Source organism: Pristiophorus japonicus, chromosome 20 (genome assembly GCF_044704955.1).
Source record: "Pristiophorus japonicus isolate sPriJap1 chromosome 20, sPriJap1.hap1, whole genome shotgun sequence".
Lineage (NCBI taxonomy): Eukaryota > Metazoa > Chordata > Chondrichthyes > Pristiophoridae > Pristiophorus > Pristiophorus japonicus.
In genome coordinates this window covers 97,215,828-97,238,707 of record NC_091996.1, presented here as the reverse complement: position 1 = coordinate 97,238,707, position 22,880 = coordinate 97,215,828, and the positions used below count along the sequence as shown (strand labels likewise).

Here is a 22,880-nt window from a genome sequence, read left to right as displayed (position 1 = left end):
GATCATATTGAATGGCGCTGCAGGCTCGAAGGGCCGAATGGCCTGCTGCTTGCATTTTCTATGTTTCTATCACACAGAATGTACAGCACAAGAACAGGCCATTGGGCCCATCGCTCCGTGCCGGGGTTTATGCTCCACACCAGTCTCTCCCACCCCTCCTCATCCCACCCCTCCTCATCCCACCCCTCCTCATCCCACCCCAACACCATCTCTTATTCCCTTCTCCCTCACGCGTTTATCAAGCGTCCCCTTAAATGCATCTGTGCAATAATCTCTTCAACCCCTGTGGCAGCGAGTTCCACAATCGCACCCCTCTCTAGGTAAAGGCGTTTCTCCTTAATTCCCCACTGGATTTATTCGTGACTGTCTTATATTAATTGTCCCTATTTTTGGCTGTAAAGCGCTTTGGGACATCCTGAGGTCGTGACAAACACTACGGAAATTGTTCTTTCTGTCTATGGTACAAGGGAACAGCACACATAATATTATTAGCAAAATAAGACACTTGCTGTGGTCTCTGCGAACTTATCCGGGGACGACCAGCATTTGTAACAGAAGTAAGCATCAAAGACTTGCATTTATATAGCGCCTTTCACCACCTCCGAACGTCCCAAAGCGCTTCACAGCCAATGAAGCACTTTTTGAAGTGTGGTCACTGTTGTATTGTGGGAAACGCACCAGCCAATTTGCGCACAGCAAGCTCCCACACACAGCATTAGGATAATGACCCAGATCATCTGTTTTTGTTATGTTGATTGAGGGATAAATATTGGCCCCAGGACACTGGGGAGAACTCCCCTGCTCTTCTTCGAAATAGTGTCATCGGATCTGTTAAGTCCACCTGAGAGAGCAGACGGGACCTCGGTTTAACGTCTCATCCGAAAGACGGCACCTCCGACAGTGCGGTGCTCCCTCAGTACTGCCCCTCCGACAGTACGCCACTCCCTCAATACTGCCCCTCCGACAATGCGGCACTCCCTCAGTACTGCCCCTCCCACAGTGCGGCGCTCCCTCAGTATGCCCCTCCGACAGTATGGTGCTCCCTCAGTACTACCCCTCCGACAGTGCAGCGCTCCCTCAGTACTGCCCCTCTGACAGTGCGGCGCTCCTTCAGTACTGCCCCTCCGAGAGTGCGTCACTCCCTCAGTACTGCCCCTCCGATAGTGCAGCGCTCCCTCAGTACTGCCCCTCCGACAGTGCGGCGCTCCTTCAGTACTGCCCCTCTGAGAGTGCGTCACTCCCTCAGTACTGCCCCTCCGACAGTGCGGCGCTCCCTCAGCACTGCCCCTCCGACAGTGCGGCACTCCCTCAGTACTGCCCCTCCGACAGTGCGGCGCTCCCTCAGCACTGCCCCTCCGACAGTGTGGCGCTCCCTCAGTACTGCGATGGGAGCGTTGGCCTAGATTTGTAAGGCTTTTCGAGTCCCTGTCCCTTTCTCTCTGAAGGAGCATCGGTAAAAGTTCAGGTCGAAGATCAGACATGATCTTATTGAATGGCGGAGCAGGCTCGAGGGGCTGAATGGCCGACTCCTGCTCCTATTGTATATGCTCTTATTATGAAAGGGTTCGATATGATCGATGTAGAGAAGATCTTTCCACTTGTGGGCGAGACCAGAACTAGTGGCCATAAATATAAGAGAGTATGAATATAATCGGGAATTCAGGAGAAACTTCTTTACCCAGAGAGCGGTGAGAATGTGGAACTCGCTGCCACAGGGAGGGGTTGAGGCGAATAGTATCGATGTATTTAAGGGGAAGCTGGATAAACACATGAGGGAGGAAGGAATAGAAGGATATGGTGATGGGGTGAGATGGAGAGGGGTGGGAGGGGGCTGGTGTGGAGCATAAACCCCGGCACGGAGCGGTGGGACATAAACCCCGGCACGGAGCGGTGGGACATAAACCCCGGCACGGAGCGGTGGGACATAAACCCCGGCACGGAGCAGTGGGGTCGAACAGCCTGATCCTGTGCTGTAAATACCGTGCGATACTCTGTCTTTTTCCGTGAAGCGCCCCACGCTGTTTTAACCACAGTCAGACATAGCATCAGCAAATCTATTAACCAGGTTTAGTAAATGAGAACCAGCCTTCGAACACAGCAGAAAAACAGCACTGGAAAAGTCATCGATGTACAATGTGTTGTAGTTTGGCTGCTTTGATCACAACACATCTGTTTGCCATTAGGCAATGTTCGACAGGGTCCCGTACACATCCCTGCTTCACGAGAGGCCAGCCAGCAGATATAGTTTTGGCTCCAGTAGTCCGCTTGCAACAGTATCCACAAAGAAAAACGGAGACGGAAAGCCGAGGGAGTGAGAGAGAGAGTGAAAGAGAGAGGAGGGAGAGAGAGAGAAAAAAAAGTTTGTACGCATTTGTCAGGCTGGGTGATTTTGGCAAACTTTCAGCGGCAACTATTACAGTAAGCTGTGGCTCAGCGAAATCACCCAATGGCGATTCAGTCGAATCGAGCCTGTGCCGGCTCTGTGAGCGAGCGATCCCATCAGTCCCATCCCCCCACTCTCTCCCCACAGCCCGGTGAATGTTTCCCCGTCAAGTATTGATCCAATTCCCGGTTTGAAAGTTACTATTGAATCTGCTCCCACTGCCCTTTCAGGCAGCGCGTTCCCGATCACAACAACTCGCTGCGTGAACACATTCTCCCCATCTCCCCCTCTGGTTCCATCGTCGATTATCGTCAATCCGTGTCCCTCTAGTTAGTGACCCTCCTGGCACTGGAAACAGTTTCCACCTTAATTACTCGGTCAAAACACCTCCTGATTTTGAACGCCTCTGTCAAATTTCGCCGTAGATGTCTCTGCTCCAAGGAGAACATTGAACATAAGAAATAGGAGCAGGAGTCGGCCATTCGGCCCCTCGAGCCTGCTCCGCCATTTAATACAATTATGGCTGATCCGATCATGGACTCAGCTCCAATTCCCCGCCCGCTCCCTTATCCTCTTATTGTTTAAGAAACTGTCTATCTCTGTCTTAAATATATTCAATGTCCCAGCTTCCACAGCTCTCTGGGGCAGATAATTCCACAGATTTACAACCCTCTGAGAGAAGAAATTCCTCCTCATCTCAGTTTTAAATGGGCGGCCCCTTATTCTAAGATCAAGCCCTCTAGTTCTAGTCTCCCCCATCAGTGGAAACATCCTCTCTGCATCCACCTTGTCAAGCCCCCTCATAATCTTACACGTTTCGATAAGATCACCTCTCATTCTTCTGAATTCCAATGAGTAGAGGCCCAACCTACTCAACCTTTCCTCATAAGTCAACCCCCTCATCTCCGGAATCAACCTAGTGAACCTTCTCTGAACTGCCTCCAAAGCAAATATATCCTTTCTTAAATATTGAAACCAAAACTGCACGCAGTATTCCAGGTGTGGCCTCACCAATACCCTGTATAACTGTAGCAAGACTTCCCTGCTTTTATACTCCATCCCCTTTGCAATAAAGGCCAAGATTCCATTGGCCTTCCTGATCACTTGCTGTACCTGCATACTATCCTTTTGTGTTTCATGTACAAGTACCCCCAGGTCCCGCTGTACCTGCTCTGCACCCTCTCGAGCGAGATCGGGCAGTGTGAGGTGAGGTGAGAGGCTGGGTTACAGTAATGAGGGGTGGCTGAAAGGCAAGCAGAGCGGTGAAAATAACAGCAACAACCTGCATTTATATAGCGCCTTTAACGTACTAGAACATCCCAAGGTGCTTCCCAGGAGCGATTATCAGACACAATTTGACACCGAGCCACATTAGGAGATATTAGGGACAGGTGACCAAAAGCTTGGTCACAGAGGTCGGTTTTAAGGAGCGTCTTAAAGGAGGAGAGAGAGGCGGAGAGGTTTAGGGAGGGAGTTCCAGAGCTTGGGACTCAGGCAGCTGAAGGCACGGCCCCCGATGGTGGAACGATTACATTCGGGGGATGTGCGAGAGATGGGAATTGCAGAGATCTTGGAGTGTTGTGCAGGGCTGGAGGGCGTTGCAGAGATAGGGAGGGTAGCGAGAGCCATGGAGGCATTTGAACACAAGGATGAGAATTTAAAATCCGAGGCGTGGACGGACCGGGAGCCAATGTGGGTCAGCGAGCACAGCGGGGGGGTGGGGTGATGGGTGAACGGGACTCGGGACAGCTGAAAATCCCCAACTTCCGTCTGAGGCTGAACCAGACTGTCTGCAACGTTGCCGTCATATCTGACCCTGAAATTAGCTTCCGACCACATATCCACAGCACGACTAAAACCGTCTCTTTCCACCTCCGTAACATCGCCCGTCTCCATCCCCCTCCCGCCTCAGCTCATCCGCTGCCAAAGCCCTCACCCGCGCCTTGGTTACCTCTAGAAGTTTACAGAGGGTGGGAGGTTGGTCTGGGGCGCGTTGCCATAGAGATAACAAACACCTCCGAACAGCCTTAGCTCTACTCTTAAGATCACGGTCACTTGCTGCTGGCACAGAAATAATGGACTACATCTAAACAGAGCTGGGTCAGAAAGACAAGTTATTAATAAGCAGAAAGAAATTGCACTTCCCTTAAATTAGAAACAGAGGTGGGCGTGGATAAGACTATAATCATTCAATGGCAGAATGGTCAGACGCTAATGAAGATGGTAAAACAGATTGCACAGAAGAGAACCGTCTTCATCAAAGCAGAGAAGGATCAGAAAGACAAAGAGTTAATGAGCGTCTGGCCAGTTGCTGTTGGTGAACTGCCATTGATTTAATAACTAACTATCTACCATTGGGGCGAAACAGGTTGGCTGCATCGAAAGAGAGCAGGATTAGAAAGGCCAGCTATTAATATACAGGAAAGAATTGAGACTGCCTTCAAATTAGACGTGGAGGCGGGAGGGGATAAGACATTAATTTGTAGGCCAGCCGAACATGATAGGGTGGTCAGAGAGAGGACGAGGGTGCAGGAGTTAATCCAGGCTGCAAACTCCGTTCCCCAGACACCTGCTCCCTCCCTGTCACCAACTCCTGTCCGAGGCTGAACCAGACTGTTTGCAACCTTGCCGTCTTATCTGACCCCGAAATGAGCTTCCGGCCACGTATCCACAGCACGACTAAAACCGTCTATTTCCACCTCCGTAACATCGCCCGTCTCCCCGCTCCCACCCGCCCAACCTCAGCTCATCCGCTGCTGAAGCCCTCATCCGTGCCTTTGTTACCTCCAGACTTGACTATTCCAACACACTCCTGGCCGGCCTCCCACATTCTACCCTTCGTAAACTAGAGCTGATCCAAAACTCTACTGCCTGTGAATTCCCTAGTTGATTTCTGGGTGAGGATCTGATATTGGTGGCCTCTAGTTATGCCCTTCCCTTCCCCACAAGTGGGAACATTCTCTCTGTATCCGCTCCATCAAAACCTTTCAACATTTTACAGACCTCTATTAGCTCACCCCTCAGCCTTCTGTTTCCAAGAGAAAAGAGACCCAGCCTGTTCATCCTTTCCCGACATGTATACCCTCGCATTTCTGGTATCATTGTTGTAAATCTTCTCTGCACCCTCTCCCGTGCCTCTATATCCTTTCTATAACATGGCGACCAGGACTGTACGCAGTGCTCCACGTGCGGTCTAACCAAGGTTTGATGTATTCACACCTCCTCTGGACCCAGCTTTTGTTCAGTCACTTGTCCCACTATCACCCCTTTTTGTTATGAAGGGTTTTGACAGAGTAGCTCGGGAGAAGTGCTTCTAGGGGCAGGACGGTCGGTAACCAGAGGGACACAGGTGGAAGGTTACTGGCAAAAGAGCCCGAGCGGGAAGACGACAATTATTTTATTTTCAAACGCATATTTTTAAACGTTCCGATCCGGAGGGCGCCAATTTTTCCCCCGGGTTCAGCCGGGCCAGCCAACAGGCAGCCTGGCACCCCTCCCTTGGGTAGCATGCCACTTGCCCGGCCGAAACCCTCCCTTTGGCCCAGTGGGCCGAAGTTTATGAAGACCGCGGAGGTGCTCTCCTTTCAGTGAAGGGGAGAGCTGTGGCGATGCGGTGCCATGATGACCTCATCGCGACGGCCACTCCGCACCGCGCCCCCAACATCCGCCCCTCATTTGTTGCCTCCGCCCTGTATCCGCCCCCATCAAGAGCGACTTCCGGATCCGATTTTAAAAAAGCAAAAAAAGCGGAATTTCGTTCAAGAGGCAACCTCAACCACCGAGGTGGTAAAAACACTCAAAATGGGGTGTGGTGCCCCGTTCCGGGCGGGGTGGGGGGGGGAATTTCATCCCCAACAATGTAGTATCTCCAAATTTGCGGATGACACTAAGTTGGGTGGCAGTGTGAGCTGCGAGGAGGATGCTATGAGGCTGCAGAGTGACTTGGATAGGTTAGGTGAGTGGGCAAATGCATGGCAGATGAAGTATAATGTGGATAAATGTGAGGTTATCCACTTTGGTGGTAAAAACAGAGAGACAGACTATTATCTGAATGGTGACAGATTAGGAAAAGGGAAGGTGCAACGAGACCTGGGTGTCATGGTACATCAGTCATTGAAGGTTAGCATGCAGGTACAGCAGGCGGTTAAGAAAGCAAATGGCATGTTGGCCTTCATAGCGAGGGGATTTGAGTACAGGGGCAGGGAGGTGTTACTACAGTTGTACAGGGCCTTGGTGAGGCCACACCTGGAGTACTGTGTACAGTTTTGGTCTCCTAACTTGAGGAAGGACATTCTTGCTATTGAGGGAGTGCAGCGAAGGTTCACCAGACTGATTCCCGGGATGGCGGGACTGACATATCAAGAAAGACTGGATCAATTGGGCTTGTATTCACTGGAGTTCAGAAGAATGAGAGGAGACCTCATAGAAACGTTTAAAATTCTGATGGGTTCAGACAGGTTAGATGCAGGAAGAATGTTCCCAATGTTGGGGAAGTCCAGAACCAGGGGTCACAGTCTAAGGATAAGGGGGAAGCCATTTAGGACCGAGATGAGAGAAACTTCTTCACCCAGAGAGTGGTGAACCTGTGGAATTCTCTATCACAGAAAGTTGTTGAGGCCAATTCATTAAATATATTCAAAAAGGAGTTAGATGAAGTCCTTACTACTAGGGGGATCAAGGGGTATTGCGAGAAAGCAGGAATGGGGTACTGAAGTTGCATGTTCAGCCATGAACTCATTGAATGGCGGTGCAGGCTAGAAGGGCCGAATGGCCTACTCCTGCACCTATTTTCTATGTTTCTATGTTTCTACAACCTTTATTTATTTAGCATAATGAAACGCCCCCAGGGCGCTCCACTGCAGTGTTACAAGACCAAACCGATAAATTTGACACCGAGCCACACAAGAAATAATTACGGCAGATGTTTGGTCAAAGAGGTGGGTTTTAAGGAGCGTCGTAAAGGAGGAGAGAGAGGCGGAGAGGTTTAGGGAGGGAGTTCCAGAGCTTGGGGCCCAGGCAACAGAAGGCACGGCCACCGACGGTGGAGCGATTATAATCAGGGATGGTCAGGGGGGCAGAATTAAAGGAGCGCAGAGATCTCGGGGGGTTGTGGGGCTGGAGGAGATTACAGAGATAGGTCCTTATTGGGTTCTGTTGAAACCATCCCAATGACTCGGGGACTGAAACAGCTCCCTCGTGTGGTTGGTCAGTGAGTTATGGGGCTGGTTCAAGCCAATCTCATCCCATTCATAGATTCGCTCGTATTCCCATTCATTCTCTTTAACGTCGCTGATACTTCCATAAAGCACAGTATTTGGTCTGTCCGCACTTTCCAACCTTATCGCTTTCTGTAGGGACACGCCCCTCTCTGTGAGCCTACATTCGGCACATTAGAAATAGGAGCAGGAGTCGGCCATTCGGCCCCTCGAGCCTGCTCCGCCACTCAATGAGATCATGGCTGATCTTCGACCTCAACTCCACTTTCCTGCCCGATCCCTATATCCCTCGATTCCCTGAGAGTCCGATAATCTCTCGATCTCAGCCTTGAATACACTCAATGACTGAACTTTCACACGTCACCCGTGGCTCAGTGGGCAGCACTCTCACCTCTGAGTCAGAAGGTCATGGGTTCAAGCCTCACTCCAGGGACTTGAGCACAAAAATCTAGGCTGACACTCCCAGTGCAGTGCTGAGGGAGCGCCGCACTGTCGGAGGGGCAGTGCTGAGGGAGCGCCGCACTGTCGGAGGGGCAGTACTGAGCGAGCGCCGCACTGTCGGAGGGGCAGTACTGAGGGAGCGCCGCACTGTCGGAGGGGCAGTACTGAGGGAGCGCCGCACTGTCGGAGGGGCAGTACTGAGGGAGCGCCGCACTGTCGGAGGGGCAGTACTGAGGGAGCGCCGCACTGTCGGAGGGGCAGTACTGAGGGAGCGCCGCACTGTCGGAGGGGCGGTACTGAGGGAGCGCCGCACTGTCGGAGGGGCGGTACTGAGGGAGTGCCGCACTGTCGGAGGGGCAGTACTGAGGGAGCGCCGCACAGTCGGAGGGGCAGTGCTGAGGGAGCGCCGCACTGTCGGAGGGGCAGTGCTGAGGGAGTGCTGCACTGTCAGAGGGACAGTACTGAGGGAGCACCGCTCTGTCGGAGGGGCAGTATTGAGGAAGCACTGCTCTGTCGGAGGTACTGTCTTTCAGATGAGACATTAAACGGAGGCCCCGTCTGCTCTCTTAGGTGGATGTAAAAGATCCTATTTTGAAGAAGAGCAGGGGAGTTCTCCCCAGTGTTCTGGCCCTCAATGAACATCTAAAACAGATTATCTGATCATTATCACGTTGCTGTTTGTGGGAGCTTGCTGTGCACAAATTGGCTGCTGCGTTTCCCACATTACAACAGTGAGCACACTCCAAAAGCACTTCATTGGATCTTTGAGATGCCCTGAGGTTGTGAAAGGCGCTATAGAAATGCAAGTCTTTCTTTGATTCAACAATAATGAATAAATTGCTCTGAACACAAGATTGCTTTCACTGCTGAGGTTAGTTGTTGTTATAGAATCACAGAACGGTTACAGCACGGGAGGCCATTCGGCCCATCGAGTCGTGCCGGCTCTCTGCAAGAGCCCCTCAGCCAGTCCCACTCCCCCACCCTTTCCCCGCAGCCCTGCAATGTTTTCCCTGCAGGCATTTATCCAACTCCCTTTTGAAAGCCACGATTGAGTCTGCCTCCACCACCTTCTCAGGCAGCGCATTCCAGATCCTAACCACTCGCTGTGTAAAAATGTTTTCCCTCGTGTCGCCTTTGGTTCTTCTGCCAATCGCCTTAAATCTGTGTCCCTCTGGTTCCCGACCCTTCCGCCAATGGGAACAGTTTCTCTCGATCTCCTCTGTCCAGACCCCTCATGATTTTGAACACCTCGATCAAATCTCCTCTCAACCTTCTCTGCTCCGAGGAGAACAACCCCAGCTTCTCCAGTCTATCCACGTCACTGAAGTCCCTCATCCCTGGAACCATTCTCGTAAATCTATTCTGCGCCCTCTCTAAGGCCTTCACATCCTTCCTAAAGTGCGGGGCCCAGAATTGGACACAATACACCAGTTGAGTATTACAACATTACACTCCAAAAAGTACTTCATTGGCTGTAAAGCGCTTTGAGACGTCCGGTGGTCGTGAGGGCGCTATATAAATGCAAGTCTTTCACTCTTTTCTTTTTGAGGGTGAACCAGTGTTTGATAAAGGTTCATCATAATGTCCCTGCTTTTGTACTCTGTGCCTCTATTTTTTAACCGCTTTCTCAACCTGCCCTGCTACCTTCAGTGATTTGTGCCCATATACCCCCTCATACAGTAGACACCTCAAATCGCTGGAGAAATACCACCAACGATGTCTCCGCAAGATCCTGCAAATCCCCTGGGAGGACAGACGCACCAACGTTAGCGTCCTCGACCAGGCCAACATCACCAGCATCGAAGCACTGACCACACTCGACCAGCTCCGTTGGGCAAGGCCACATTGTCCACATGCCCCAGACACGAGACTCCCAATGCAAGCGCTCTACTCGGAACTCCTTCACGGCAAACGAGCCCAAGGTGGGCAGAGGAAACTTTACAAGGGACACCCTCAAAGCCTCCCCGATAAAGTGCAACATCCCCACCGATACCTGGGAGTCCCTGGCCAAAAGACCGCCCTAAGTGGAGGAAGTGCATCCGGGAGGGCGCTGAGCACCTCGAGTCTCGTCGCCGAGAGCGTGCAGAAACCAAGCGCAGGCAGTGGAAGGAGCGTGCGGCAAACCAGTCCCACCCTCCCCTTCCCTCAACCACTGTCTGCCCCACCTGTGACAGGGACTGTGGCTCTCGTATTGGGCTGTTCAGCCACCTAAGGACTCATGTTTAGAGTGGAAGCAAGTCTTCCTCGATTCCGAGGGACTGCCTATGATGATGATGATATAGCCCCAGGTCTCTCTGTTCCTTTAGGATTGTACCCTTTAGTTGATATGGCCTCTCCTCATTCTTCCTAACAAAATGGATCAGTGTTGTGTCAGTGTAGCACAGCGGGAGCTCTGCAATTCTCACTCTGCAACCACGCTTGAAAGATGCAGCAACAGTGAAGACTGTGCTGGAAAACCGGGTGGAGGCCACAGTAGGCGCATGTTCTGTTTTTAAGCGGATGCCGATGTTCCAGGTCGCACAGGGAATGTCCCGAGGCTAACCCTGAGATCAGGCAGCGGTGCTGGAGTCAGTACAGTTGGCACGGGACTCGGGAGTGTGATTCAGAGAGAGGGCCCGTGACAAAGCAGGCAAGAAATGAAAAAAAGTCTCCTTCCTGGTGCGGGAGGGGAGAGGGGAGGCTGTTCTGAAGTTACAGACCAATAGAACACTTGCCATTCGACAGATTATTTACGGGAATGCTGCACACAGATTTGGAAAAGGTTCCGGCGTTCCAGCTCCGTCATTTAATCATCTTTCCGACCACTTGGCTTTCACAACTTTCCAGATTTGGCCTCTTGTGTCAGCCGTGGCTAGTGGGCAGCACACGCGCCTCTGAGTCAGAAGGTTGTGGGTTCAAGTCCCACTCCAGGGAGTCAAGCACAGAAATCAACACTGACACTCCCACCGCCAGTACTGAGGGAGCGCCGCACTGTCAGAGGGGCAGTACTGAGGGAGCGCCGCACTGTCAGAGGGGCAGTACTGAGGGAGCGCTGCACTGTCGGAGGGGCAGTACTGAGGGAGCACAGCACTGTCGGAGGGGCAGTACTGAGGGAGCGCCGCACTGTCGGAGGGGCGGTACTGAGGGAGCGCCGCACTGTCGGAGGGGCGGTACTGAGGGAGCTCCGCACTGTCAGAGGGGCAGTACTGAGGGAGCGCCGCACTGTCGGAGGGGCAGTACTGAGGGAGCACTGCACTGTCGGAGGGACAGTACTGAGGGAGCGCCGCACTGTCGGAGGGGCAGTACTGAGGGAGCGCCGCACTGTCGGAGGTGCAGTGCTGAGGGAGCGCCGCACTGTCGGAGGGGCAGTACTGAGGGAGCGCCGCATTGTCGGAGGTGCAGTGCTGAGGGAGCGCCGCACTGTCGGAGGGGCAGTAAATTGGCTGTGAAGCGTTATGTAAAGGCTTTTTCTTTGCAGCGGCTGACAACATTCCCGGATGAACTGGAATTGCTGGGAAACTTTATCGGAGTTGGATATGGAAGGAAAGCAGCCAACCCAGACCTGCTGGGACCTGTTATTTGGCACCGTGTTTTAAAAGGACTGTCTCATGTATCCTCCAAAAAATGTTGGAATAGCAACAGCAGCTGCCCACAATCCGCAGACGTCAGCACAAGCCCGTTCACATCCTCACAGCACAGTGTAACACTTCGCATTCTGTTACAGCCGAGGCTCAGTGAGCAGACTGAGTCAGAAAGTTGTGGGTACGAGTCCCACGCCAGGGGCTTGAGCACAAAAAAATCGGAGCAGACACTCCCAGTGCAATACTGAGGGAGTGCTGCCCCTCCGACAGTGCGGGGCTCCCTCAGTATTTCCACTCCGACAGTGCAGCACTCCCTCAGTACTGCCCCTCCGGCAGCGCGGCACTCCCTCAGTACTGCCCCTCCGACAGTGCCGCACTCCCTCAGTACTGCCCCTCCGACAGCGCGGCACTCCCTCAGTACTTCCCCTCCGACAGTGCGGCGCTCCCTCAGTACTGCCCCTCCGACAGTGCGGCGCTCCCTCAGTAGTGCCCCTCCGACAGTGCGGCACTCCCTCAGTACTGCCCCTCCGACAGTGCTGCGCTCCCTCAGTACTGCCCCTCCGACAGCGCGGCGCTCCCTCAGTACTGTCCCTCCGACAGCGTGGGGCTCCCTCAGTACTGCCCCTCTGACAGTGCGGCGCTCCCTCAGTACTGCCCCTCCGACAGCGCGACGCTGCCTCAGTACTGCCCCTCCGACAGCGTGGGGCTCCCTCAGTACTGCCCCTCTGACAGTGCGGCGCTCCCTCAGTACTGCCCCTCCGACAGTGCGGCGCTCCCTCAGTACTGCCCCTCCGACAGTGCGGCACTCCCTCAGTACTGCCCCTCCGACAGTGCGGCGCTCCCTCAGTACTGCCCCTCCGACAGTGCAGCGCTCCCTCAGTACTGCCCCTCCGACAGTGCGGCGCTCCCTCAGTACTGCCCCTCCGACAGTGCGGCACTCCCTCAGTACTGCCCCTCCGACAGTGCGGCGCTCCCTCAGTACTGCCCCTCCGACAGTGCGGCGCTCCCTCGGTACTGCCCCTCCGACAGTGCAGCGCTCCCTCAGTACCGCCCCTCTGACAATGCGGCGCTCCCTCAGTACTGCACTGGGAATGTCAGCCTGGATTCTGCGTGGAAACGATGGCGTCAGGAGCCTAGTGCCCACGGTCAGTGTCAAAGTTCAGGGCGGGTTGCGTCTCACAGGAAAACAGTGCGGAATCCAACTGTGGACAATCGTGCCTGGCTCAGAAACACTCCTCTTTCGCCCTGCGTTGAGAACTGCAAACCTTCCTCGTTCGAGTCTGCCAGTTTGTCAAAAAATAAACAGAAAGAAATGATCGCAGGAAACTGCGGAGAGATGAGCCTCTACTTAGTTCAGTCACACTGCAACCTTCTTCGAATTGAAAGCAGCTGTTTCCTGCTGGACACACAGCGGCTCTGCTCCATTGGGTGGGCAGGAAATTCACACCGTGAAGCCCAGCCTGATCCTTCGCAATGAGGAAATTCCAGTTGCTTCAAATTGCAATGTTACTTTTTGCGACGGAAAAAGAAAGAATCAGAACTAAGGGGGTGACGACAGGGGAGGGGGGGGATCGAAGGGGAGAGTGTCAACTGACACCCCACTGCCCTCTATCAGACTGCACCAGCAAAGAGATTCTGTCACAGAAAGCGAATTGGGGTGATGGGCCCGACATCTGATCGTGATTAGTGTGGGGCCTCACAAGTAGCAGATGCTGGCAAAGGATATAAAAATGCGAAGTGATTTATTTTGATAGGAAGAACGAGGAGATGCAATATAAACTAAAGGGTACAATCCTAAAAGGGGTGCATGAACAGAGAGACCTGTGGTATATGGCCACACATCATTGCAGATGGCAGGGCAGGCTGAGAAAGCGGTTAAATAAAGCCTACGGGATCCTGGGCTTCATAAATAGAGGCACAGAGTACAAAAGCTGGGAAATTATGATGAACCTGTATAAAACACCGGTTCGGCCTCAACTGGGGTATTGTGTCCAATTCTGGGCCCCGCACTTTAGGAAGGATGTGAAGGCCTTAGAGAGGGAGCAGAAAAGGTTGACCAGAATGGTTCCAGGAATGAGAGACTTCAGTTACGGGGATAGACTGGAGAAGCTGGGGTTGTTCTCCTCGGAGCAGGGAAGGTTGAGAGGAGATTTGATCGAGGTGTTCAAAATCATGAGGGGTCCGGACAGAGGAGATCGAGAGAAACTGTTCCCATTGGTGGAAGGGTCGGGAACCAGAGGGACACAGATTAAAGGCGATTGGCAGAAGAACCAAAGGCGACTCGAGGGAAAACGTTTTTACGCAGCGAGTGGTTAGGATCTGGAATGCGCTGCCTGAGGGGGTGGTGGAGGCAGACTCAATCGTGGCTTTCAAAAGGGAGTTGGATAAGTAACTGAAGGAAAAAAATTAGCAGGGCTCCGGGGAAAGGGCAGGGGAGTGGGACTGGCTGTGAGGCACTCTTGGAGAGAGCCGGCACGGGCTCAACAGGCCGAATGGCCTCCTTCTGTGCTGGAACCGTTCTGTGGTTCTATGATATCTGTTTCAATGTATGAAAGGGATGCACTAATATATAGAGAACAACAGATACCTGACCAGCAGTAACTGGCATTTATATAGCACCGTTAACATCCCGAAGCCACTTCCCAGGAGCGATTATCGAACATAATTTGACACCGAGCCACATAAGGAGTTATTTGGACAAGCAACCAAATGCTTGGTCAATGAAGTCGGTTTTAAGGAACGTCTTAAAGGAAGAAAGGAGATTTGATCGAGGTGTTCAAAATCATGAGGGGTCTGGACAGAGTAGATCGAGAGAAACTGTTCCCATTGGTGGAAGGGTCGGGAACCAGAGGGACACAGATTTAAGGCGATTGGCAGAAGAACCGAAGGCGACATGAGGGAAAACGTTTTTACGCAGCGAGTGGTTAGGATCTGGAATGCGCTGCCTGAGGGGGTGGTGGAGATAGACTCAATCGTGGCTTTCAAAAGGGAGTTGGATAAGTACCTGAAGGGCTCCGGGGAAAGTGTGGTGGAGTGAGACTGGCTGACTTACAGAGAGCCGGCACGGGCTCGATGGGCTGATTGGCCTCCTTCTGTGCTGTAATCATTCCATGATTCCTCCTGTAAGTCGCTTGGGAGAGCTCTGTGCTCATTTGCAAAGCGGTGGCTGGGGGGGAGAGGGGTGGTGGGGGTGGGGGTCCTTCTGAACAAGGGGAATGGGCAGAATGAACCTCCTCCCATCCGAAGGTATGCTACCTCAGACAATACCATGCTCGGCTAGTGCTGCCAAGTCACCGCGTTAGCTCCAACTCTGGCTCTCTGTGAGTCTGGCATCTGTGCTGTTTTGAAGATCGCAAGCCAATGTTTTTGAAACTTTAGCAGAGCTTCCGTTCCCCCCCACCCCGCACAAAAACAAGTCGAAGACAAAATAACTGAGGCCAGTCCATGAGCAAAGAATGCAAATAATGGCTGGAGTTGAAGGCTGTTGTGATAAATTACAGGCCCGCGAGCGACACAATTGGCCCATGTGCTGTTATGATGGCAGCGTTAGCCAAAGGCTAAACTGCTTATTACATACTCAAGGTCACTTATCTTAGCCCATTTCTCTCACCGAATTACAGCAAAACGTTTTTAATATACCAGCGAAAGAACGAACTTGCATTTATATAGCGCCTTTCATGACCTTAGGACCATCCCAAAACGCTTCACAGCCAATGAAGTGCGGTCGCTGTTGTACCGTGGGAAACGCGGCAGCCATCTTGCACACAGCAAGCTCCCACAAACAGCAACGTGATAATGACCGGATCGTCTGTTTTGAGGTGTTGTTTGTGGGACAGAATATTGGCCAGGACACCGGGGAGAACTCCCCTGCTCTTTTTCGAAATGCACTTAAGTGCAGACTGCATACAGTTCTGGTCGCCATGTTATACAAAGGATATAGAGGCACTGGAGAGGGTGCAGAGATTTACAAGGGTGATACCAGAAATGCGAGGGTATACATATCAGGAAAGGATGAACAGGCTGGGTCTCTTTTCTCTTGAAAAACGAAGGCTGAGGGGTGAGCTAATAGAGGTCTTTAAAATGATGAAAGGTTTTGATGGAGTGGATACAGAGAGAATGTTCCCACTTGTGGGGAAGAGTATAACTAGAGGCCATCAATATCAGATAGTCATCCAGAAATCCAACGGGGAATTCAGGAGAAACTTCTTTACCCAGAGAGTGGTGAGAATGTGGAACTCGCTGCCACAGGGAGGGGTTGAGGTGAATAGTATCGATGTATTTAGAAACATAGAAAATAGGTGCAGGAGTAGGCCATTCGGCCCTTCGAGCCTGCACCGCCATTCAATGAGTTCATGGCTGAACATACAACTTCAGTACCCCATTCCTGCTTTCTCACCATACCCCTTGATCCCCCTAGTAGTAAGGACTACATCTAACTCCTTTTTGAATATATTTAGTGAATTGGCCTCAACAACTTTCTGTGGTAGAGAATTCCACAGGTTCACCACTCTCTGGGTGAAGAAGTTTCTCCTCATCTCGGTCCTAAATGGCTTACCCCTTATCCTTAGACTGTGACCCCTGGTTCTGGACTTCCCCAACATTAAGGGGAGGCTGGACACGCATATGGGGGAGAAGGGAATGGAGGGTTATGCTGATAGATTTAGAGGAGGAAAGACGGGAGGAGGCTCGAGTGGGTCATAAACGCCAGCACGGACTGGCTGGGCCCAATGACCTGTTTCTGTGCCGGATATCTCGTGTGATCTTTAAGACGCTTCTTAAAACCTACCTCTTTGACCAATATCTCCTTGGCTCAGTGTCAAACTTTGTCTGACAATGCTCCTGTGGAGCCCCTTGGGACTTTTTAACGACATTAAATATGTAAATATTCCCAGATTCCCATATTTTTGTCTCCCTCAGTTGACCTGGGTTTTTATCTGGTTTTGGCCTCTCCCAGGAGATCCCATGGCTCCGGTTGGGGTGGAGTGTAGAATGTTTCAGTATAAGGGGTGCCGCAGTTGTGTGAGGCGGACTGGTTAGGCTGGGTGCTCTTTGCCTTTCCGTTATTGTTCGTGGGTTTATATGTAACCTTTAAGGCTGCTGACCAAGGGCCGTGAGGCTCTTTGTCGGCCGGCGTGGACACGATGGGCTGAAATGGCCTCCTTCTGCCCTGTAAATTTCTATGTTTCTATGTTTCTACCTAAATGCAAGGTTGTGGTTGTTGTTGTAGCTCGGCTCAACAAAGCTCCCAAGTTACACATGGACAGTATGATTCATGCAGGGACAGAACCCAGCGTGATTTCAAGTAATAATAAACCATCTCGCAGGCAAAGACACAGTGACATATTGAGATTGGTATTTCCTTAATCAGAAACAGTCTACACGCTGATCGTAGACACGGCAATGATAAAGGGTGCAGGTACACAATTGCAACATGCCATGCAACTGATACACGTGTGTACACCTCAGTAACACGTGTCTCAGCCCCTGCCTCAGCTCACCTGTCGCTGAAACCCTCTTCCGTGCCTTTGTTACCTCCAGACTTGACCATTCCAACACTCTCCTGGCCGGCCTCCCACATTCTGGCCGACGTAAACCAGAGGTGATCCAAAACTGGCGGTCCCGTGTCCTAACTCGCACCGAGTCCCGCTCACCCATCACCCCCTGTGCTCACTGCCCCGTGTCATAACTCGGACCGAGTCCCGCTCACCCATCACCCCCGGTGCTCGCTGCCCCGTGTCCTAACTCGCACCGAGTCCCGCTCACCCATCACCCCCTGTGCTCGCTGCCCCGTGTCCTAACTCGCACCGAGTCCCGCTCACCCATCACCCACTGTGCTCACTGACCTAAATTGGCTTCCGGTTAAGCAATGCCTCGATTTCAAAATTCTCATCCTTGTTTAAAATCCCTCCATGGCCCTCGCCCCTCCCTATCTCTGTAATCTCCTCCAGCCCCACAACCCCCCGAGATCTCTGCGCTCCTCTAATTCTGCCCTCCTGACCATCCCTGATTATAATCGCTCCACCATCGGTGGCCGTGCCTTCTGTTGCCTCGGCCCCAAGCTCTGGAACTCCCTCCCTAAACCTCTCCGCCTCTCTCTCCTCCTTCAAGACGCTCCTTAAAACCGACCTCTTTGACCCAGCTTTTGGTCACCTGCCCTAATGTCTCCTTATGTGGCCCGGTGTCAGATTTTTTTATCTCATAACACTCCTGCCAATCGCTTGGGGCGTTTCACTACGTTAAAGGCGCTATATAAATACAGGTTGTTGTTGTACCAAGCTATGCGTGCTCATTCACTGAGTTCCTGATCTGTGTTAGAATTGATTTATGCCGACATCTGAATAAACATAAGAACATAAGAAATAGGAGCAGGAGTCGGCCATTCGGTCCCTCGAGCCCGCTCTGCCATTTAATACGATCATGGCTGATCTGATCATGGACTCAGCTCCACTTCCCCGCCCGCTCCCCATAACCCTTCACTCCCTTATCGCTCAAAAATCTGTCTATCTCCACCTTAAATATATTCAAGGTCCCAGCCTCCACAGCTCTCTGGGGCAGAGAATTCCACAGATTTACAACCCTCTGAGAGAAGAAATTCCTCCTCAGCTCAGTTTTAAATGGGCGGCCCCTTATTCTGAAACGATGCCCCCTGGTTTTAGATTCCCCCACGAGGGGAAACATCCTCTCTGCATCTACCCTGTCGAGCCCCCTCAGTATCTTACACATTACCTCTCATTCTTCTAAACTCGAATGAGTAGAGGCCCAACCTGCTCAACCTTTCCTCATAAGGCAACCCCTTCATCTCAGGAATCAACCTCATGAACCTTCTCTGAACTGCCTCCAATGCAAGTGTTCATTCTTTGCATTTAATGTGAGAGAGGTCTGATCGCACGTCTGTTTTTTTTCTACCGGTATCCTCCTGTGTTGGCTCTGAACAGCGTGCGGGAGATTAATCTTTAGCTGCTGAATATTCGAATGCAATCCTCGAGAGCTGGCTCGCCTCCCAACAGAACTTGGATGTTTCCATAGAATGACATGGAATGTACAGCACAGTTGGTCTGTGCCGGTCTTTGAGGTGATTGGCAGAAGAACCAAAGGCGACACGGGGGGAAAAACTATTTCACGCAGCGAGTGGTTATGATCTGGAATGTGCTGCCTGAGGGGGTGGTGGAGGCAGACTCAATCGTGGCTTTCAAAAGGGAGTTGGATAAGTAGCTGAAGGATAAATATCTGCGGGGCTCCGGGGAAAGGGCGGGGGGAGTGGGACTGGCTGAGGGGCTCTTGCAGAGAGCCGGCACAGGCTCGACAGGCCCAATGACCTTCTTCTGTGCTGTAACCGTTCTGTGATTCTATGCTCCACACCAGCCCCCTCCCACCCCTCTTTATCTCACCCTCTCACCATACCCTTCTATTCCTTTCTGCCTCGTGTGTTTATCTAACTTCCCCTTAAATGCATCTATGCTATTGCACAGGATATACGGTACAGAGACAGGCCGTTCGGCTCAACCAGTCCGTGCCGGCGTTTATGCTCCACTCGAGCCTCCTCCCGTCTTTCCCCATCTAACTCTATCGGCATAACCCTCTATTCCCTTCTCCCTCATTGGCTTGTCCAACCTCCCCTTAAATGCATCGATACTATTCGCCACAACCCCTCCCTGTGGCAGCAAGTTCCACATTCTCACCGCTCTCTGGGTAAAGAAGTTTCTCCTGAATTCCCCATTGGATTTCTTGGTGACTATCTGATATTGATGGCCCCTAGTTTCGATCCCACCCACAAGTGGAAACATCTAGGGGTTGGAAATTCGGTCGCCTCTTTGTGCGGTGGTAACCCGGGCCGAGCGGTAAATTTTGTGCCGGGCAATGGTCGTCGCAAAATTCACCAGCTGGGCCCTGAGTGTGGGGCGGAGCTCTAAGGGAGGCGTTCCACACCTCTCTCAGGGCACTAGGCCGGCTGAGCAACTGAACACCCCGAGCTAAACAGCCGGCCCAGGAGCGCCATTAGCGAGGCCTCGTGGGGGGGGGGGGGGGGGGGGGAGAGAAAAAATCCTGAAAATGTAAACAACAGAAACATTCTCAATACATGACTGACGTCACACCCTCATAAATCGCAAAAATAAGAAACAATCGGATTTACCCTCCGGTCGACATTCCTTCCCTCACTGAGGCCGCCAGGGGGTGCTACGGATTGGGCGCGAACCAAATCGCGAGCTGGTGTCGCGGCCACGGTGGGAGGGGGCACTGCACACCGGCTCGCCTCTCCCGGACACCGAACGTCCCGGCAGGGCACCGGATGCTGGCCGCCCGCCCGGAAATGCTCACCGCCTCCATTACCGCTGATTGGAGCGCGGGCAGGTACAGCGGGAGCAGCGAGGTCGGGGCGAAGGAGCGGCGGGAGATTGTAGAGGGGCGTGATCGGGGCCCGGGAGAGGCGAGGGCCCAGGGGCTGCACGGGCCCAGCCCACACTGCGATATGTGAGCGCACTGGGTCCGTGCAGCAGAGCTGGTCTCCAGTCGTCCTGGGTAATCCTTGCCCCTGGACCGAGACCTCGCTCTGTCAAGCCCGTGTGGTGGCTGGTGTGCAACGGTCACCCCACGTTAAAACAATCCACCCACAGGCATCTTCCACCCTTCAGGATGTAGCTCGGGATCCGGAATATTAGGTCCTTGGAACACCGCGAACTCATCCCTTTTTTTGGTGTGGAAGCAAGTCACCCTCGCTTCGAGGGAGCGCCTCTGATGATCTGGGGCGAAAACAGAGGCGTCAACGAATCAAAATCCTGCCCAAGATGCCTACCTTATCAAACCCTTTTCATAATTTAAAAAATGTGAGGTCACCCCCCTCAGTCTCCCCCTTTCCATCCTCTCCTGGTCGTTCTAATCTCTCAAGTTCTGGCACCATCTCAGAGCGAATCAAAGGGTTCAATGCCTCGATCACTGAAAACGCACCTCATTTAATTTCCACCAGCCACACCACTCCTGCAGGTTTTGCAGCCGGAGTTTGTGAATGTTGGTGCCTCTAATATCCAGGGCAGACTCCAGGGGGGCTGCAAATCACAGCAGCGGGCCAGACCCTTTCATTCATTATTTAGTGCTAAAGGCATCATGTGGACGCCGGGGAATCCAGCACTGCCAGCTCAAAATTCCAAAGTGATTTCACGTTGATTTGGCATTTCATCTCCTTGATGCAACTAACACGGGGCAGCCCCCAGCCTGCACACCATTGCATCACACAGCATCGCATTCTCTCTCTCTGACAACTCTCCGCGTTATCTCTGCTGACTCCATCCTTGCTCTCCTTCTCACTATCCCTCTCTCCTTCTCATTATCCCCCCTCCATCCTTTCTCTCTCTCCTTCTCACTATCCCTCTCTCCTTCTCACCATCCCTCCCTCCATCCTTTCTGTCTCACCTTCTCACTATCCCTCTCTCCTTCTCACCATCCCTCCCTCCATCCTTTCTGTCTCACCTTCTCACTATCCCTCTCTCCTTCTCACTATCCCCCCTCCATCCTTTCTCTCTCTCCTTCTCACTATCCCTCTCTCCTTCTCACCATCCCTCCCTCCATCCTCTCTCTCTCTCCTCACTATCCCGCTCTCCTTCTTACCATCCCTCCCTCCATCCTTGCTCTCCTTCTCACTATCCCCTCTCCATCCTTTCTCTCTCTCCTTTTCTCCATCCTTTCTCTCTCTCCTTCTCAGTATCCCTCCCTCCATCCTCGCTCTCTCTCTCCTTCTCACTATCCCTCTCTCCTTCTCACTATTCCTCCCTCCATCCTTTCTCTCCTCATTATCCCTCTCTCTCCTTTTCTCCGTCCTTTCTCTCTTTCCTTCCCACTATCCCTCTCTCCATCCTTTCTCTCTCTCCTTCTCACTATCCCTCCCCCACACCTCTCTCGCTCTCTCTACCACCACCCCTCTCTCCTATCTGTCTAACTTGCGCCGTTTCTTTATTTTCTCACCTTCTCTCTATCATTTCACCCCCTTCCCTCTGTCGCTTGCACCTCCCCCGTTTCTCCCCTCAATCCCTCTCTTTCGGGGACCTTTGCGGAGGCCACTCGGCCCACCGCCCCCGTGCTGGCCCTGGTGACAGAACTCCCCAGTCAGTCCCAACTCTTTCTCTGTCTCCACAGCTCTGCAAACAGTGCTCCCCTTTTTATCCGGATTGTCGAGCCCTCCCAGCTCCCTCGTCCGCTCCCCCACCAACTCTGAGCTCAATCCTGTTCCTCTCCCCCTCACTACCCCCCTGTAACCTTTTGCAATCACCCCCAGAGCACACACGCTGTTTTCTAGCTTGGGACAAAGGACCGAGGCCAACACACAGACCCCACAACAAATCACTCAGCCCCCAGTTGCCAGACCAGTCTGATTAATTGCAGGGAGATATCACCGTCAGATCCGTTCCTACTTCACCCGCTCCTGTCGGAGGGCTAGAAAATAAATTAAAAGTGGATAGAACTGGGGGAATTATTTTTTGGCAAAGTGATCTCGAGCCTTGCTGCAATTGACCAGCACATGTTTTTTTTTACAGCACACGGGACGGGAGGGTTAAACCGTTTTACACAAAACAGATTCACAGTTTCAAACACCCACCTCATCACTTCGCTTCTGCAGACACTGCTCTCCGCCTCGTCCCTTTCCTTGTGTGTGTGTGTGTGTGTGTGAGAGTGTGTCTGGGGCTCGGCTCCCCCCAGCCACTGGATCGCAGTCACACACTCGGCGCCTCTCTGCCCCCAGCCCCGCTCATACACTGCCTTCACCAGCAACTGCAAAACATGGCATGAAATTACATTCTGACACACATCCACAGAGAGAGGATGTAACGGAGCGCTCCGGACAAGACGCTTCGCAGTCGCAAGAATCTCTCTGCTCTCACACTCTCTACAATCCCTCCTCTCTCCTCCCTTTCTCTACAATCCCTCCTCTCTCCCTCTCTCTACAATCCCTCCTCTCTCCCTCTCTCTACAATCCCACTCTCTCTCTCTCTACAATCCCTCTCTCTCTCTCTCCCTAAAATCCCTCCTCTCTCTCTCTCTCTATAATCTCTCTCCTCTCTCTCTACAATCTCTCTCTCTACAATCCCTCCTCTCTCTCTCTCTCTCTATAATCTCTCTCCTCTCTCTCTACAATCTCTCTCTCTACAATGCCTCCTCTCTCTCTCTTTCTCTATCCAATCCCTCTCTCCACAATCTTTCTCTCTCTACAATCTCACTCTCTACAATCTCTCTCTCTACAATCCCTCTCTCCAATCTCTCTCTACAGGATAGCTCAGATGAATACGTGGCTTG

At 52.4% G+C, this 22,880-nt stretch overlaps 1 protein-coding gene across 1 annotated transcript in view; it reads right to left on the bottom strand.

Moving 5' to 3' along the window:
* The window catches only part of LOC139233028 (galactose-3-O-sulfotransferase 2-like), a 62,139-nt gene extending 39,826 nt beyond the window's left edge, over positions 1 to 22,313 (bottom strand). Inside the window, exon 1 of the mRNA XM_070863544.1 lies at positions 22,186 to 22,313. Coding sequence (XP_070719645.1) covers positions 22,186 to 22,190 — 5 coding nt within the window. The 5' untranslated portion in view covers positions 22,191 to 22,313. The remainder of the gene's footprint in view (positions 1 to 22,185) is intronic.
* Between the last annotated feature and the right edge of the window lie 567 nt (positions 22,314 to 22,880).